Here is a 16547-nt window from a genome sequence, read left to right on the forward strand (position 1 = left end):
CATCTAGAAGTGCTTCTCTGGCCCATATAGCAAGTGACACAGAAGGCTGCCAGCTTTGAGTGGAGCCTAGAGCAGGAAAGGCTCTACAGCACACAGTCTTGGTACACACAGCCTTGTTGCTTAGATCATATGATCTGGCTGACTTTGGGGTGGAGGTGTCAGGGGTGGAAAAAATGAAGTGTGAGAGCATCCCTGGGATTTTGGAGCAAGGCCATTAAATCTGCAACAGAGAATTATACTACCTTTGAGAAACCACTCCTTGTGTTAGGCACCATAAACCTCATTTTGTCATTCTGCTCCAGTCCATTTACTGACTAACCCACAAAATTACCAATTTTTGCTGTGGCCCAGAGCAAGAATAACTTTTAAACAGACCTGATCTGTCATGCACACTGTCTCTTGGGCCATATGACCTAGCATATCATATGGAGCTGACATGTCTGTGCCAGATAGAAATGTTGTATGACACCCTTGGAAAGTTCCTGTGTGAGTCACAGTACAATCCATTAGGATTTGGAAGCTGTATTAGTCTGTTTTCATGCTGCTGATAAATATATACCAGAGACTGAGCAATTTACAAAATCAAGAGGTTTAATGGACTTACAGTTCCATGTGGCTGGGGAGGCCTCACAATCATAGTGGAAGGCAAGAAGGACCAAGTCACGTCTTACATGGATGGCAGCAGGCAAATAGAGCTTGTGCAGGGCAACTCCCATTTTTAAAACCATCGGATCTTGTGAGACGTATTCACTATCATGAGTAGCACAAGAAAGACGGGCCCCATGATTCAATTACCTCCCACTGGGTCCCTCCCAAAACACGTGGGAATTGTGGAAGATACAATTCAAGATGAGATTTGGGTGGGGACACAGCCAAAGCATATCAGAAGCAAAGCAGTATCATCCTCTGCAGATAACTTTTCTTTAGAGAAGAAGTTTCTAGCTTGCTATGGAGCCAGTACCTTTTCTCTAATCCAGTCCTGCCCCTCAAAGGTAGTAACTATCCAGAATTGTAACGCCAAAGAAAAGGGAAGTTCCATAAATTAGATGGTATATTTAAGACCCCAGACAAGCAAGAAAATAAACTCCAGGAAAATTTTAAAATAAGCATAAATGATTATTGAAAATAATTCACTTTTTCAATAATCATGTTATATATTTCCTTGACCATATTATTCAGTTATTTTAGAATCCATGATTCAAAACTTTTATATCTGAAAGGCCTGTGGGCCTGCTTCTATTGTCCACTTTTTTCTTCTGACTCTGGGTATACCTGGCAATTTTTGATTGAATGCCATTGTGCATAAGAAATTGTAGAAGCTCTAGATGAGCTTTAGTTTCTTGTTTGTTTAGTGACAGTGTCTTGCTCTGTTAGCCAGGCTGGAGTGCAGTGGCACAATCATGGTTCACTGCAGTCTTGAACTCCTGGGCTCAAACAATCCTCCCACCTCAGCCTCGCGAGTAGCTGGGAGTACAGGTGTGAGCCACCACACCTGGCTAGTTTTTTATTTATTGTAGAGACAAGGTCTCACTATGTTGTGAGGCTGGTTTCAAACTCCTCGCCTCAAGTAATTCTCCCACCTTGGCCTCCCAAAGTGCTGGGATTACAGGCATGAGCCACCACACACAGCGAAGCTTTAGTTTCTGAAGGTAATTATAGTAGGAGCAAATTACTTGAATTCAGTTAGTGAGCTCATTCAAGGTGGGGTATCAATCCTAAGATCTGGTCTATGTTTACTCCTTCCTAATTCCTAGGTAAAGTCCTTCAGAGGTTCCAGCTGAAAGCCTGTGGTACTTAACAAGGCCCATCATCACCGGTGGAATCTGAACTTCAAGTTTGATTTCCTTGGCACATAATTTTCTACTAAAAGCTCTGCACCTGGCTGCTGTGAATTTCCAAATCTATCCCAAGCCATTTACCAGTTAGTATATTCCTTGTGGGGAAAAGTAGCTTGGTCTATTGGACGTGTTTCTCTCCACTCCTCTTGTCACCAGGATCTTTCCATTCAAGTCTCATTGTCTTAGCTCAGGGCTCCCTCAGGTATTATCAGCCAGCTGCAGTCTCTTGCTACATGGGTTTCTTCAATATGGCTGCTTACTTCATCAAAGCAGCAAGGAAAATCTCTCCAGTCTGCTAAGACAGTCTTATATAACATAATGTAGTCATGGGAGTGACATCCCATCACCTTTGCCCATATTCTATTGGCTAGCAGCAGTCTCAGTTCTGCCCACCTTCAGGGGAGGGATTATATAGGGCATTAATCATTGGGGGTCATCTAGGGTTTCTGCCTTAACTGCTAACAAAAGGACAGGGACAAGAGGGAGTACAGGCATTCAGGAGCGCTCACAAATATCACAGTGAAAAGAGCTTTCTTCAGAAGTTGATTTTGTCTCATTACTTGAACACTTAAGCATTCCTTACATCTCTCACTTATAAAATTTGTTAACTAGTAACTTATGTCACAGGATTTGGTGGTTATAGAATAAAAAGCGATTGAGATGCTTTTATCAGAAAATCACATACAGGTATTATTAAAATCATAGGATACTGTATTTCCAGCTACTTGGGAGGCTGAGCAGGACTGCTTGGGCCCAGGCATTCAAGACCAGCCTGAACAACATACTGAGAGCCCCTGCCTCCAAATATCACAGGACTCCCAGTCTCAAGATGCAAAGTATTGTTGACCCTGGAACATGGGATTATGGGCACTGACCCTCCAGCAGTAAAATATCTGCATATAGTTTATTACTCCCCCCAAATTTGACTACTAATAGCTTACTGTTGACCAGAAGCCTGATTATGTATATAGTCCATTAACACATTTTGTGTATTATATATGTATTCTATTTACTATTCATTCAGTGAAGTGGATCATAAGTTTTCATCCTCATCATCTTCATGTCGAATAGGATGAGGAGGAGAAAGAAGGGTGTATCTTGCTGTCTCAGTGGTGGCACATGTGGAAGAAAATCCACATAGAAGTGGACATACACAGTTCAAACCCATGTTGTTCAAGGGTCAACTATGTACACACTCAAAACTGTAAACTCAATCATATGGAAAACAAATAGGCAATATGTATATATATGTGAAAATGGGGTCATTTTAAGAAGAGAATGATGTTACATATTAAAGACAAAGCTGAGTGGCAAAATGGATGGGAAAAGAAAATAAGCATGCATAAGATACACTTCAAACTATATACTTTATTGGTGATTTCTGGAGACTACATCCAAAAAAATTTTTACACATCAATAATCCCCACACTCAAATGCCAATCTACTTAATAATTTGGTGTATTTCTTTCCTAGCTTTTTCCCTCCACACTACACAGATGTACTAGCTTTTTGTTCCATGTGTTTATCTATACACACACATATACTCACCTATGAAATAGGTGAATACAAATTTATACTTATATAGATGAAATATGAATTTATACTCATATGTGCATATGACTTTACTCATCACAAAATTTTTATATCAACCACCCAAAATGGCTGATATAATGGTTCATATACTTCCTATTTTTACAATATTAATCATATGGTTATTGTTTTATAATATTTTTGTTAGTGTTTTTTTGTTTTGTTTTGTTTTGATTCGGTTTTGTTTTTGTTTTTGTTTTTGTTTTTTGAGACGGAGTCTCACTCTGTAGCCCAGGCTGGAGTGCAGTGGCCGGATCTCAGCTCACTGCAAGCTCCGCCTCCCGGGTTCACGCCATTCTCCGGCCTCAGCCTCCCAGGTAGCTGGGACTACAGGCACCCGCCACCTCGCCCGGCTAGTTTTTTGTATTTCTTAGTAGAGACGGGGTTTCACCGTGTTAGCCAGGATGGTCTCGATCTCCTGACCTCGTGATCCACCCGTCTCGGCCTCCCAAAGTGCTGGGATTACAGGCTTGAGCCACCGCGCCCGGCCTTTGTTTTATAATTTTTTTAACTTATGATTTACCACGCACATTTTCCCAAATTTGCCAGTAGTCTTAATTGGTGCCCATTATTTCACCTAATTGACATATCAATTTTTAATCAGCTGTCATTGGATATTAAATTGTCTTATTTTTTCACTACTGTAAACAATACTGCTGTTATGGAAGATACTCTGAAAATGTTAAATCTTATATTGCTTCACCATAAAATTATTACTCATTCTTAAAACATGGAGAATTTTAAGTTCTAAGCACTGTTCCTAAGGAAAGTATGTAAAAGCTTACTTATGTGCCCTTTCTGTAATGGCTTTGCATTTTCGCACTGAAGATATTGATGAATAATATATATGAGGTCTCTTGTTTGAGATCTTTGTTTCAGGGATCCTGATGACTCATCCTCTCTTACCCTATTTAAGGAAGCATTTTTTTTTTCTATTTGTTTAGGAAAATAATCTGGGAGTTTGCCCCACATAGGGTAGTTTATGCTTTATACTGTTCTTTAAAAAATGTCATACTCACCAGGCGAGGTGGCTCTCACCTGTAATCACAGCACTTTGGAAGGCTGAGGAGGGTGGATGACCTGAAGTCAGGAGTTCAAGACCAGCCTGCCCAACATGGCAAAACCAGGTCTCTACTAAAAATACAAAAAAAAAAAAAAAAAATTAGCTGGGTGTGTTGGTGGATGCCTGTAATCCCAGCTACTTGGGAGGCTGAGGCAGGGGAATCACTTGAACCCAGGGGGCAGAGGCTGCAGTGAGCAAAGATCGTGCCACTGTCCCTAAATAGTCATACTCTACTCCACAGTGAACATATCTTAAATTTATAATTGTTTGTTTGCCACCTCTATACCTTTTCCACAAAATGTTTGGTAAAGAATATGCTAAGTGTGGTGGCTCGTATCTATAATCTGAGTGCTTTGGGAGGCAAAGGTGGGAGGATCAGTTGAGGCTAGGAGTTCACCAGCCTGGGCAGCATAGCAAGACCCTGTCTCTATTAATAAAAGAATATAGAGCATGATTCCTCTCATTTCTACTATGAGTTTATTTGTGTATTTATTTATTTGACAAGGTCTGGCTATAACGCCGAGGCTGGAGTGTAGTGGCACAATCTCAGTTCACTGCAACCTCTGCCTCCCGGGCTCAAGCCATCCTGCTACTTCAACCTCCTGAGTAGCTGGGACTACAGGCATGCACTACGACACTCAGATAACTTTTGTGTTTTTTGTAGAGACAGAGTTTTGCCATGTTGCCCAGGCTGGTCTCAAACTTGTGAGCTCAAGTGATCTGCCCACCTCAGCCTCCCAAAAGTGCTAGGATTACAGGTGTGAGCTACCTACCACACCTGGCTACCATGGTTTTATAAGCTCACTAAATTCTTAGTTTTTCTCAGCATAAATACTCTGATAAACAGTGCCATTTAAATTATTTCTGAAGGCTTTCCCACATAACTACACTCAGTTTTGCCCCTTTTGAATTATTTGACGTATAGTTCTTCACTCCTGGGTGAAGAATTCTGGGTGAAAAAACTGATCACATTTATTGACACCTCTGGAATTATACTTTTGTACCTTTTATTAAGTTAAATGAACATTAACATATGAAGAATTTCCAATATTCTAGACATTTATAAGATTACTCCCCATGATTATTTGACAAATAATGAGACTAGTAATAGTCAAATGACAAATAACTACTAGTATAATTATCCCACTTTCAAGTATAATCATAGGTTTTTATCTCCTGTGTGACTTCTCTGATGTTTAATGAGAGTTGACTTCCCACTGAATGCTTTCCCACAGTCTCTGCATTCATAAGGTTTCTCTCCCGTATGAGTTCTGTGATGCACGATGAGAGTTGATTTCACACTGAAGGCCTTCCCACATTCACTACATTTGTAAGGTTTTTCTCCTGTATGAATTCTCTGATGTTTAATGAGAGTTGACTTCCTACTGAAGGCTTTTTTACAGTCAGTGCATTCATAGGGTCTCTCTCCTGTATGAATTCTCTGATGTTTAATCAGTGGTGACTTCTCACTAAAGGCTTTCCCACATTCGTTGCATTTATAGGGTTTCTCTCCTGTATGCATTCTCTGATGTACAATAAGGGTTGACTTCTCCCCAAAGGCTTTCCCACATCTTCTGCATTCATAAGGTTTCTCTCCTGTATGAGTTCTATGATGGACAGAGAGGTGTGACTTTCCACTGAAAGTCTTCCCACATATATTACATTCATAGGGTTTCTCTCCTGTATGAATTCTCTGATGAACAGAGAGGTGTGACTTTCCTCTGAAGCTTTTCCCACATTTACTGCACTCATAAATGTTCTCTTTTGTATGAGTTCTCCAATGTTTAGTGGGACTGGGCTTCTTATCAGAGGCTTTCCCATGTTCACTGTGCTCAGGTTTCTTACTTGTATGAATCCTTTGATATATAAGGTTGGACTTAGTACATCTAATACCTTTATAAAATGCTTGTCTAATGTGTGTTTTTTCATGTCTAATAAGATGATATGAACTCTTAAAGGCTTTTGGACATTTGCCACATACAAATGGTTTCTCTCCTGTATGAGTTCGTTGATGTTTAATCAGAGTTGACTTTTGGATAAAGGTTTTTCCACATTCACTGCATTCATAGGGCTTCTCCCCTGAGTGAATTCTCTGGTGTGCTACGAGGGTTGACTTCTGGCTGAAGGCTTTTGCACATTCACAGCATTCATAAGGTTTCTCTCCGGTGTGAGTTCTTTGATGTACAACTAAGTTTGCTTTCTGGATAAACACTTTTCCACATTCAGTACATTTGTAGAGTTTCTCCCCAGTTTGACTTCTCTGATTTTTATTAAGGGCTCGCTTTTGGTGGAGGGCTTTCCCTCGTTGATTAGGGTCAAAAAATTTATCTGCAGGTTGAGCTTTATGAAGATTAGAATGGAGGCATACTTTCCAATATGCCTTACATCCATCATCTTTCTTTCTTATATAGCTTCTATTTTGACTAAGAAAGTTTAAATTATGTTTTGAACACCTTTCCCATGAGTAATACTTAGGGAGTCTTTGTTTCACAGAAACAAAGTCTGTGTTGAGATAAACGATTTTTCTACATATTTTACATTCTTGACCACTTTCATCCTTCAGTGTTTCCTTGACTGTGAATGCAGCTTGCCACAGAAGTTTGTCTTGGCTTTCCTTGTAGTGATCTGTCTGCTCGTCAATTTGCCAGACTTCTAGAAGAAAATGCAATGAATCATCAAACTTGTCTTTCCACTATAACTTATTAAATAACTTTAATCCCTAAATGCCCAAGCAGTGAACTCCTATCAACATGACTTGAGCTGATGTGGATAGAGGACTCTCCCCATGTCCCAGGCTCAAAATCAAGAAAAGAAATGTATTAGGTATCAAAATGAAGTGGGAATTTAAAGTGAGAGAGTAAACAGAGCAGCTTGAGGATTTGAAGGGGACCACGGGGCACAAATGTTCAGGAATTCAGGAAAGTCAGAGTGTAATTTTGGCTTAAAGCTTATATATATACACATACAATTGTATGTATATATGTGTGTGTGTGTATATATATATGAAAGGTTGCCATTGCTATGAACCTACATATAACAAGACCAACTTTTGAAATGTTTCAGTTTATAGGCTTTGTACTATGCTTGTAATCATTTGGATTGAGTTACAGAATTAGGCTTTTGATGTCTTATATATAACATTCTTCTTGCCAATTTCTCTGGCTAGTGGGGAATGTTTCTAGTTCCTGTTTAACAAGGATGGGAGCCCTTGTAGTTATATACACACACACTCATGTCTTTATAGCTGAGGACATCACAGAACTTCTAGGGAAAACCAACTCTCACTGAGGAGTTCACAGTAGAAAATTTAAAACCTTAGAAGGAACTGATCCATCATTAGAGAGAATTGACCGATATATTTAAATATACTCCCATTCCTAGAACTGTAGATAATAGAACAATCTGCGCTTTAAAATAAGTGTATTTCAAATGTACAAAGATAAGGCAAGAACCAGACTATGAAGGAAATAGCAGGAAATTTTGAAAAAAGACAGATGAGTATTTTTAAGGTAGGCATTATTTAAAAAAAACTCTAAATAGGTTGAACAGTAGACTAGCCACAGATAAGACAGATTTAATAAATTAGATGACAGATCTTGGGAAATCACTTAGTCTCTAATAGGCTTCCCCTGGCATAAACATCACACATGTTGATTCATCTTTGATACTGGAGTTAGAGTGTGCTCTGTATTCATGACAGGCAGACAGCATAAGGAAGCCTGCACATGGATGCCTCCAGATTCTGCCTGTACCTTTTTCCTTTATAATCCAGTTGTTTATCATTATCACATCACTGTAATAAATCTTACCCATGATTACAACTATATGGTGAGTCCCATGAGTTTCTCTAGAGAATATCTGAGTGTGGGAGCAGTCTTGGGGACCCCTGACCTAGGCAGTGGCGGTATTTGAAGAGACAATGACTGATTCTTTTCTAAAATGGAAGAAAGGCACGTATCCTACCACTGAATGTCCAAAGTCCTTGAGTGTGGTAAATAAACAAGTCTGCACTTAGACAAAGTTCAGTGCAGCCACAAGGCTTTCAAGTCAGAAAGAAAATATTGTAAGCTACCATGAATAAATAAAAATATCCCCTATAAAGAAATAATTATATCAGCATCAGACTTCTTCAAAAAAGAAGCTAGAAGATTGAAGAATAATATCTTCACTGTCCTGAGACAAACTTTCATCTTAGAACTCTATACCCAGATAAATTACCATAAAGAAAGATGACAAGGACATTTTTGGACAAGAAAAGACAAAGAATTTGCCATACACAAAACCTGGCTAAGAATAATGCCTGATACTTCAGTTATTCAGAAGGATAATGACTAAAGAGGAAAAAGGGGGTAAAGAAAATCCTGCAAAGGCAAGAAAAGAGAAGTAATGAAAAGCAGGCTATGTAGAAAATATACTAAAAGAAGAAATACAAACATAGTAATTTCACAATAAATATATATTAACTCTATTAGTTAAATGCCAGTCATATCAAATTGCATTTTTAAAAAATCAGCTCCATGTTTTCAAAAGACAATCAGGGCAAAATGAGAGAGAAATGTTGAAAATACAATTATGGGAAAAGCTACACCTGGCACTTAGTAACCAAAATAAAATTGGCAAGACAATGCTTATATGACCTTGATGCCAAAAGCAAAGAAGGATAAAATACGAGAATATTATAAAGCAATTTTCACTTACATAGATGTGAAACTCTTAAATATACATGGCAAATTGATTCCACTTATGATGGATAAGAGGTAATACATTTAGTATTATTGAAAATATATAGCCTGGGCAACATAGCAAAACCCATCTCCACAAAAAAAAAAAAAAAATTAGCTGGGCGTGGTGGCGCACACCTATAGTCCCAGCTACTTAGGGGACTGAGGCAAGAGGATTGCTTGAGCCCAGGAGGTCAAGGTCGCAGTGAGCCATGTACCCAACACTGCACTCTAGCCTGGGTGACAAAGTAAGACCCTGTCTCAAAAAAAAAAAAAAAAACACATGTGCACACATACACATACATACACACACACACACACACACACACACGCCTTACTACCTATTCCACTTGTAGTCATACCATAGAGAAATTACGGCAAATTTTAACATGTACAAGAATGACAACGAAATATTAGAAACCACCAAACATTCACCAATAAAGGTATGGAAAATGAACTATGACACTCATGTTGGAATGCTAGCAGAGCAGTTAAAATAAATGATCTAAATCTAAAGTATCAGCATAAAGCTCAAAAGGTAATACTGAACACAGAAAGCAAGTTGCAGAAAGATCCCTATAATTTTTTTTTTTTTTGAAACGGAGTCTTGCTGTGTCGCCCAGGCTGGAGTACAGTAGCGCGATCTTGGCTCACTGCAACCTCTGCCTTCTGGGTTCAAGCAATTCTCCTGCCTCAACCTCCTGAGTATCTGGGATTACAGGCACCCACTACCACGCCTGGCTAATTTTTGTATTTTTAGTAGAGACAGGGTTTCACCATGTTGGCCAGGCTGGTCTCAAACACCTGACCGCAGGTGATCCACCCGACTTGGCAGATCCCAAAGTGCTGGCATTACAGGCGTGAGCCACCGCGCCTGGCCAAGATCCCTATAATTTGAGTGTACCAATCTGGTAATGTTACAAAAAGAATTCTATACTGATTACAGGTACAAATATATATAGCAAAAGTATAAAAACATAGATTAGAAGGATACTCACAAAATTCATGATACTGTTTACCTGGGGAGAGATAGAAGGAATAGGCCTCAGGAGGGGAAAAATGGGACTTCAACTTTATTTGTAAACCTCTGTTTCTTTTCTTTTCATTTTTAAAATTTTATTTATTTATTTATTTTGAGATGGAGTCTCCCTCTGTCGCCTAAGCTGGAGTGCAGTGGCGGAATCTTGGCTCACTGCAGCCTCCGCCTCCCGAGTTCAAGCAAGTCTCCTACCTCAGCCTCCTGAGTAGCTGGGATTACAGGCGCGCGCCACCACGCCTGGCTAATTTTTGTATTTTTAGTAGAGACGGGGTTTCACTGTTTTGGTCAGGCTTGTCTCGAACTCCTGACCTCGCGTGCAGGGATTACAGGCGTGAGCCACCGTGCCTGGCCTGTTTCTTTTATTTTTAAAAAAATGACAAAATGTTAACATTTGCTAATTCTGGGAAGGAAGTACAAGGGTGTCTGTTATAATTACGATTTCCTGTACTTTTTTTCAGTTTTAAAAGAAAGGCTTTTAGGGTAGACTTCTGAAATGACAGAGTGAGAGGAAGGACCTCAGTAAATCCTCTCCCCCACAAAAGTAATGATAATACTGGCAAAATCAAAATTATAAAAACCAATCATTTCACGACTTTAGAAATTAACCAAAGGCAAGCAATCAATTAAAAATCATTTATTCGAGAAAAAACAGGCCTGACGCGGTGGCTCACGCCTGTAATCCCAGCACTTTGGGAGGCCGAGGCGGGTGTATCACCTGAGGTCAGGAGTTCAGGACCAGCCTGGCCAACATGGTGAAACCCTGTCTCTACTAAAAATACAAAAATTAGCCAGGCATGATGGCAGGTACCTGTAATCCCAGCTACTCAGGAGGCTGAGGCAGGAAAACCGCTTGAACCTGGGACGCAGAGGTTGCAGTGATCCGAGATTGTGCCATTGCACTCTAACCTGGGCTAGAAGAGCAAAACTCTGTCACACACACACACACACACACACACACACAGAGAGAGAGAGAGAGAGAGAGAGAGAGAGAGAGAGAGAGAGAGAAAAAACTAGTAAACCTTACTAGGAACAGCCAGGTCATGGTTCACTTGGCACTACTACTACTCTTCCTACTCCCCCACTGGCTCCCCAGCTCCATGAAAACTGTTAGCCTCACAGCTACCCAAGGGGATGACCTGTTTTGGAGCTCTACCAAAAGCCCTATCCCCAGACTGCTTTTGCTATTTGATCTAACTTAAAGTTCAGCTCCAAGAAAATAAAGGACACTATGGTAACTCAAACCCACACAAAGAAATAAAGAGCACCAGTAAAGGTAACCTGTAGGAAAGTGTTAACACAGCAGAACTGATCTTTAGAAGGGCCTGCTCACAGGGCTGGCTCCTGGCTAGAGTCTGGGAACTTGGCTTGTGGAATATTCCCTATGTTGATATGATGGCTTTGCCTACCTAGGGCGCTGAACACCTGTTTTTCTTCTGGGAGTCTGGATGCCTGAACACGAGAGGCCGATGATTTTCTTGTATGATGTGCCTGTTTTTAGTGGGTCAAACTGGACTTGCCCACAGACAAAGTGAAAGGGGCTTAACATAAAAGGCCTAGCTTGCCACTTGGATGTGCAATGCAGCTGTCTGGCCCTGTAGCATCTTGGCTTTGCATGGGGGCGGGGGGGGGAACTATCCCTGTGGGGATTTATTTCCTACCAGGCATCCAGAAATACTGGTGGCAGTGATCCCGTGTGGGGATATGCCAGAGCACTTGAGATAAAGGAGGTGAAATTTTATAAGCTGAAACAGAGAAAAAAATGATATCAAGTATCAATAATCAGAATAGCTTTACACTGAAAATGAGATGGCAATGGAGCAATGCCTTCAAAAGTCTAAGGGAAAGATATTTCCATCCTAGAACTCTACTCCAAGCCAAACTCTCCGTCAGGAGTCAAACATTTGTAGACATCCAAAAATCTCAAAACTTCATCTCCCATGGGCCTACCTACATCCTTTCTTAGGAAAGTACTTGAAGAATGTGCTCCAACCAAATGAGGAAGAGGGCATGGCATAAAGAAAATATGGAACCCAACCATGCAGAAGGTGAAGAGAATCCCCAGAATGACACTGAAGAGCAATGTCAGGATGGTAACTACACAAGAAGGAATGAGGGTAATCCGCCCAGATGAGAGCAGGTCAGAAGGCTCCAGAAAAACTCAGGGATATGACACTGAGGAAATCCTTGATATCTCCAGAAGTGCTCAGAGTCACTCTAGACAACTGATGATAAGTATATGGAGAGAGAAACAAATGAAAGAAACAAAACAATTAAGCCAGGAGAAGTGGTTCACTCCTGTAATCCCAGCACTTTGGGAGGCTGAGGCAAGAGGATGACTTGAGTCCAGGAGTTCCAGACCAGCCTGGACTCTCAATCCAGTGAGACCCCATCTCTATAAAAAATTTTTAAAATTAGCTGAGTGTGGTGGTGCATAGCTGTAGTCCCAGCTACTTGGGAGCCTGCGGTGGGAGGATCGCTTGAGCCCAGGAGTTTGTAGTTACAGGCTGCAGTGAGCCAAGACCATACCACAGCACTCCAGCCTGGGCGACACAGCAAGACTCTGTCTCAAAAAAAAAAAAAAATTATTAACCAAAGGAACACAGTTATGCAGGGAAGGTAAATTAATCATAGATTACTATGTGGCTTGGCTGTGTATAGTATTTATATATACAGTCAGCCCTCTGTATCCATGGGTTTTACATCTGTGGATTCAACCAACCAAAGATCAAAACCCATAAATACGGAGGGCCAATTATACCATGCCATTTTATAACAGGGACTTGAGTATCAATGGATTCTGGTATCCATGAAGGTTCTGGAACAAATCCCCTGAAGATACAGAGGGCTAACTGTATAGTCATATTGTAAACAACAGTACTGATGGAAAACAAATTTATGGTATAATCACATTGGGACTATGGGGAAACACGAAGTCTATGTACATACGCATGCCTTTGGGTGGGTGACAGGAGCAGCATGGTGAATTCAATCTTAACCTTCCACAGTGAAACATTTCAAATAAGTTTTGTAAAATATATGTAAGTTATAAAGAATAGTAATACCAAAAATAATACCTGTGTATCTACCAACCATTAAAACAAATTATAGTTATCTTTGAAGTTCTTCATATGCCCATTTCCTTTTCTTTCTTTTCAGATAATCAGTATCCTGAATTTTATGTTTATCATGCCCTTCACTTTCTTTTTAGTTTCACCACATTTAGTTTACTCTTTAAACCTCAGGCATGACCTACTTTAATAAAACTGAGACTTTTTTTAAAATCAAGAGAATCTTGCCTTAGGTTGGTAAATCAGACATCTCAGATGAAACATAATGGTCTAGAAAAATGACCAGAACTGACAGAAAATTCAAGAAGCTTGAATAAATCAATAACTGTTTTTTAAATTATAAAAACTGACTCCATAATCAAGTCTTGCCATATCCAGATGGTTTTGAAAATAATTGGTATCAAACTCTCAGGAAACTAAATTTCAGTCACAGTTTCAAAAATTACAAGAAGGAAAAGTACTCAGTTTATTTTATGCAGTTAGTATAACCTTGGATACCAGAATAAGAGAAGAACAGTACAAAAAAAGAAAATCTAAGATCTATTTTACTTCTAAACATTAATGCAAAATTCATAGGTTAAACACTAGTGAAATGAATTCTAAATTATTTTTTAAAAATGCTTCACAATTAAGTACAGTTTAGCACAGGAACACAAGAACACTTCAATATCAGAAATTCATGTAATCTACCACATTAATAGATTAAAGGAGGAAAAACTGTCTTCTCAACATATGCAGAAAATAAGCATTTAAGAAAATACAACACTCATTAATGATTTTTTGAAAAGTCTTATTAGGCTGGGCGTGGTGGCTCATGCCTGTAATCCCAGCATTTTGGGCGGCCGAGGTGGGTGGATCACCTGAGGCCAGGAGTTCGAGACCAGCCTGGCCAGCACGGTGAAACCCTGTCTCTACTAAAAATACAAAAAATTAGCCGGGCGTGGTGGTGGATGCCTATAATCCCAGATACTTGCAAGGCTGAGGCAGGAGAATTGCTTGAACCCGGGAGGCGGAGGTTGCTGTGAGCCAAGATCACGCCATTGCACTCCAGCCTGGGTGACAGAGCGAGACTCTGTCTCAAAACAAAAACAAAATAAAAGTCTTATTAACAAAATAGGACTAATAAAAGGGGCTCTTGATGAAAGATACCTTTCAAAATACCACAGCATATTTAATAGTGAAAACTATAAAGTTACATCATTTCTGTGCCTCAGTTTTCTTCATATATAAAACAGGGATAACAACCAGCCTACTTTACAGGGTCATTGGGAGGATTCAACTATTTAATATGTGCAAAGCATACAGAACAATGCATTTGTGGCACACGGCAAGCATTCAAATGCTGCCTATCATTTTATTACAATCATTGTCTTCATGATTATTTCCACTAAAATCAGAAACAAACAATGCAGTATCATTTTATCTATTAAACATTGTACTACAGGTCCTAATTCATTGAGAGAAGAAAAAGAAATAAAATGTATAATCCGAAAAGACAATTGCCTTTATAAAGATAATAATTCACATAGAAGACCCAAGAGAATAAAAAAAATGGTAAGTATTGATAAAAGCCTTCAGAAAGACTTCTGTACACGATTTTATGAATATCACTAGCATTCTCATGTACTAATATTAACCAATTAGAAGATGTGATAGGAAACAAGATCCCAATCAAAATTGCAACAATAACTCAGAGGTATCTAGGAAAAAATTCAACAAAAAATGCATAAGATCTTCCTGACAAAAAATTTGAAACACTATTAAATGACATAAAGGGAAAACTGAGTAAGAGTTCACTGAAAGGAAAATTCAATAGTATAAAGATGCCAATTCCCAACCCACTCCCAACTCATTTCTAAACACGTGCAATTGCAATTGGAATCCCAGAGTTTTCCTTGGCACTCAACAAACAAATCCTAAAATTCCTATGGGAGACCAAAGGATCAAAGGAGATAAGGGGACTAAAGCCTGTTAGCTCTTAACAATATCAATGGTAAGAATGGTACAACAGGCTGGGCGCAATGGCTCATGCCTATAATCCCAGCACTTTGGGAGGCCACGGCAGGTGGATCACCTGAGGTCGGAGTTCAAGACCAGCCTGGCCAAGATGGCGAAACCCTGTCTCTACTAAAAATACAAACATTTGCCGGGCATGGTGGCATGGGCCTGTAATCCCAGCTATTCAGGAGGCTGAGACAGCAGAATTGGTTGAACCCAAGGGATGGAGGCTGCAGTGAGCCAAGATCACACCATTGCACTCCAGCCTGGGCAACAAGAGTGAAACTCCATCTAAAAAAAAAAAAAGGTGCTCACCTGGGCACAGCAGAGCAACTGAGTTTTGGCCAGGTGCCACAGTGGCTCACACCTGTAATCCCAACACTTTGGGAGGCTGACGCAGGTGAATCACCTGAGGTCAGGTGTTCGAGACCAGCCTGGCCAACATGGTGAAACCCCATCTCTACTAAAAATACACAAAATTAGCCAGCCGTGGTGGCACATGCCTGTAATCCCAGCTATGCAGGAGGCTGAGGCAGGAGAATCGCCTGAACCTGGGAGGCAGAGGTTGTGGTGAGCCGAGATCACGCCATTGCACTCCAGCCTGGGCAACAAGAGCAAAGCTCCATCTCTAAATAAATAAATAAATAAATTCCAGGAAGATTTTAAGAAAATAAATAGCAAATATTTAAATTTTTAGAAAATTATATAAAAATATTTTTATGTGCTCAGCCAAAAAAAAAAAATTACTTAAAATTACACAAAAAGGGCTGGACATGGTAGCTCACGCCTGTAATCCCAGCACTTTGGGAGGCTGAGGTGGGAGGATCACCTGAGGTCAGGAGTTTGAGATCAGCCTGGCCAACATGGTGAAACCCCGTCTCTACCAAAAATACAAAAAAATGTAGTTGAGCATGGTGGCGCACACCTGTAGTCCCAGCTACTCAGGAGGCTGAGGCAGGAGAATCGCTTGAACCCAGGAGGCAGAGGTTGCAGTGAGTTGAGATGGCGCCACTGCACTCTAGCCTGGGTGACAGAGTGAGACCCCATCTCACACACACACAAAAAAATTACACAAAAAGCAAACTAAAAATTGATACATTTGATTCTTTTACAATTAAAACTTCTACTCAAAAAGACACCATAAACACCCTAGACTAAGGAAAGATATTGACTACACACAAAATTGAAAGAATATACAAAGAATTCATATAAAGCAGTAAGAAGAGACAA

The 16547-nt window shown here is 40.0% G+C and overlaps 1 protein-coding gene across 16 annotated transcripts in view; it reads right to left on the reverse strand.

Moving 5' to 3' along the window:
- Window positions 1–5481: 5481 nt before the first annotated feature.
- The window catches only part of ZNF674 (zinc finger protein 674), a 42121-nt gene continuing 31055 nt past the window's right edge, over window positions 5482–16547 (reverse strand). For 10 of the 16 annotated variants that reach the window (XM_028842176.2, XM_077988598.1, XM_015127284.3 and 7 more), the window contains one exon: window positions 5482–7143. In XM_028842176.2, the coding sequence (XP_028698009.1) occupies window positions 5651–7143 (1493 nt within the window). In that variant the 3' untranslated portion in view covers window positions 5482–5650. The remainder of the gene's footprint in view (window positions 7144–16547) is intronic. The other 6 variants (XM_028842178.2, XM_028842177.2, XM_077988596.1 and 3 more) reach the window with 1 other exon arrangement.

Source organism: Macaca mulatta, chromosome X (assembly GCF_049350105.2).
Source record: "Macaca mulatta isolate MMU2019108-1 chromosome X, T2T-MMU8v2.0, whole genome shotgun sequence".
Taxonomy (NCBI): Eukaryota; Metazoa; Chordata; class Mammalia; order Primates; family Cercopithecidae; genus Macaca; species Macaca mulatta.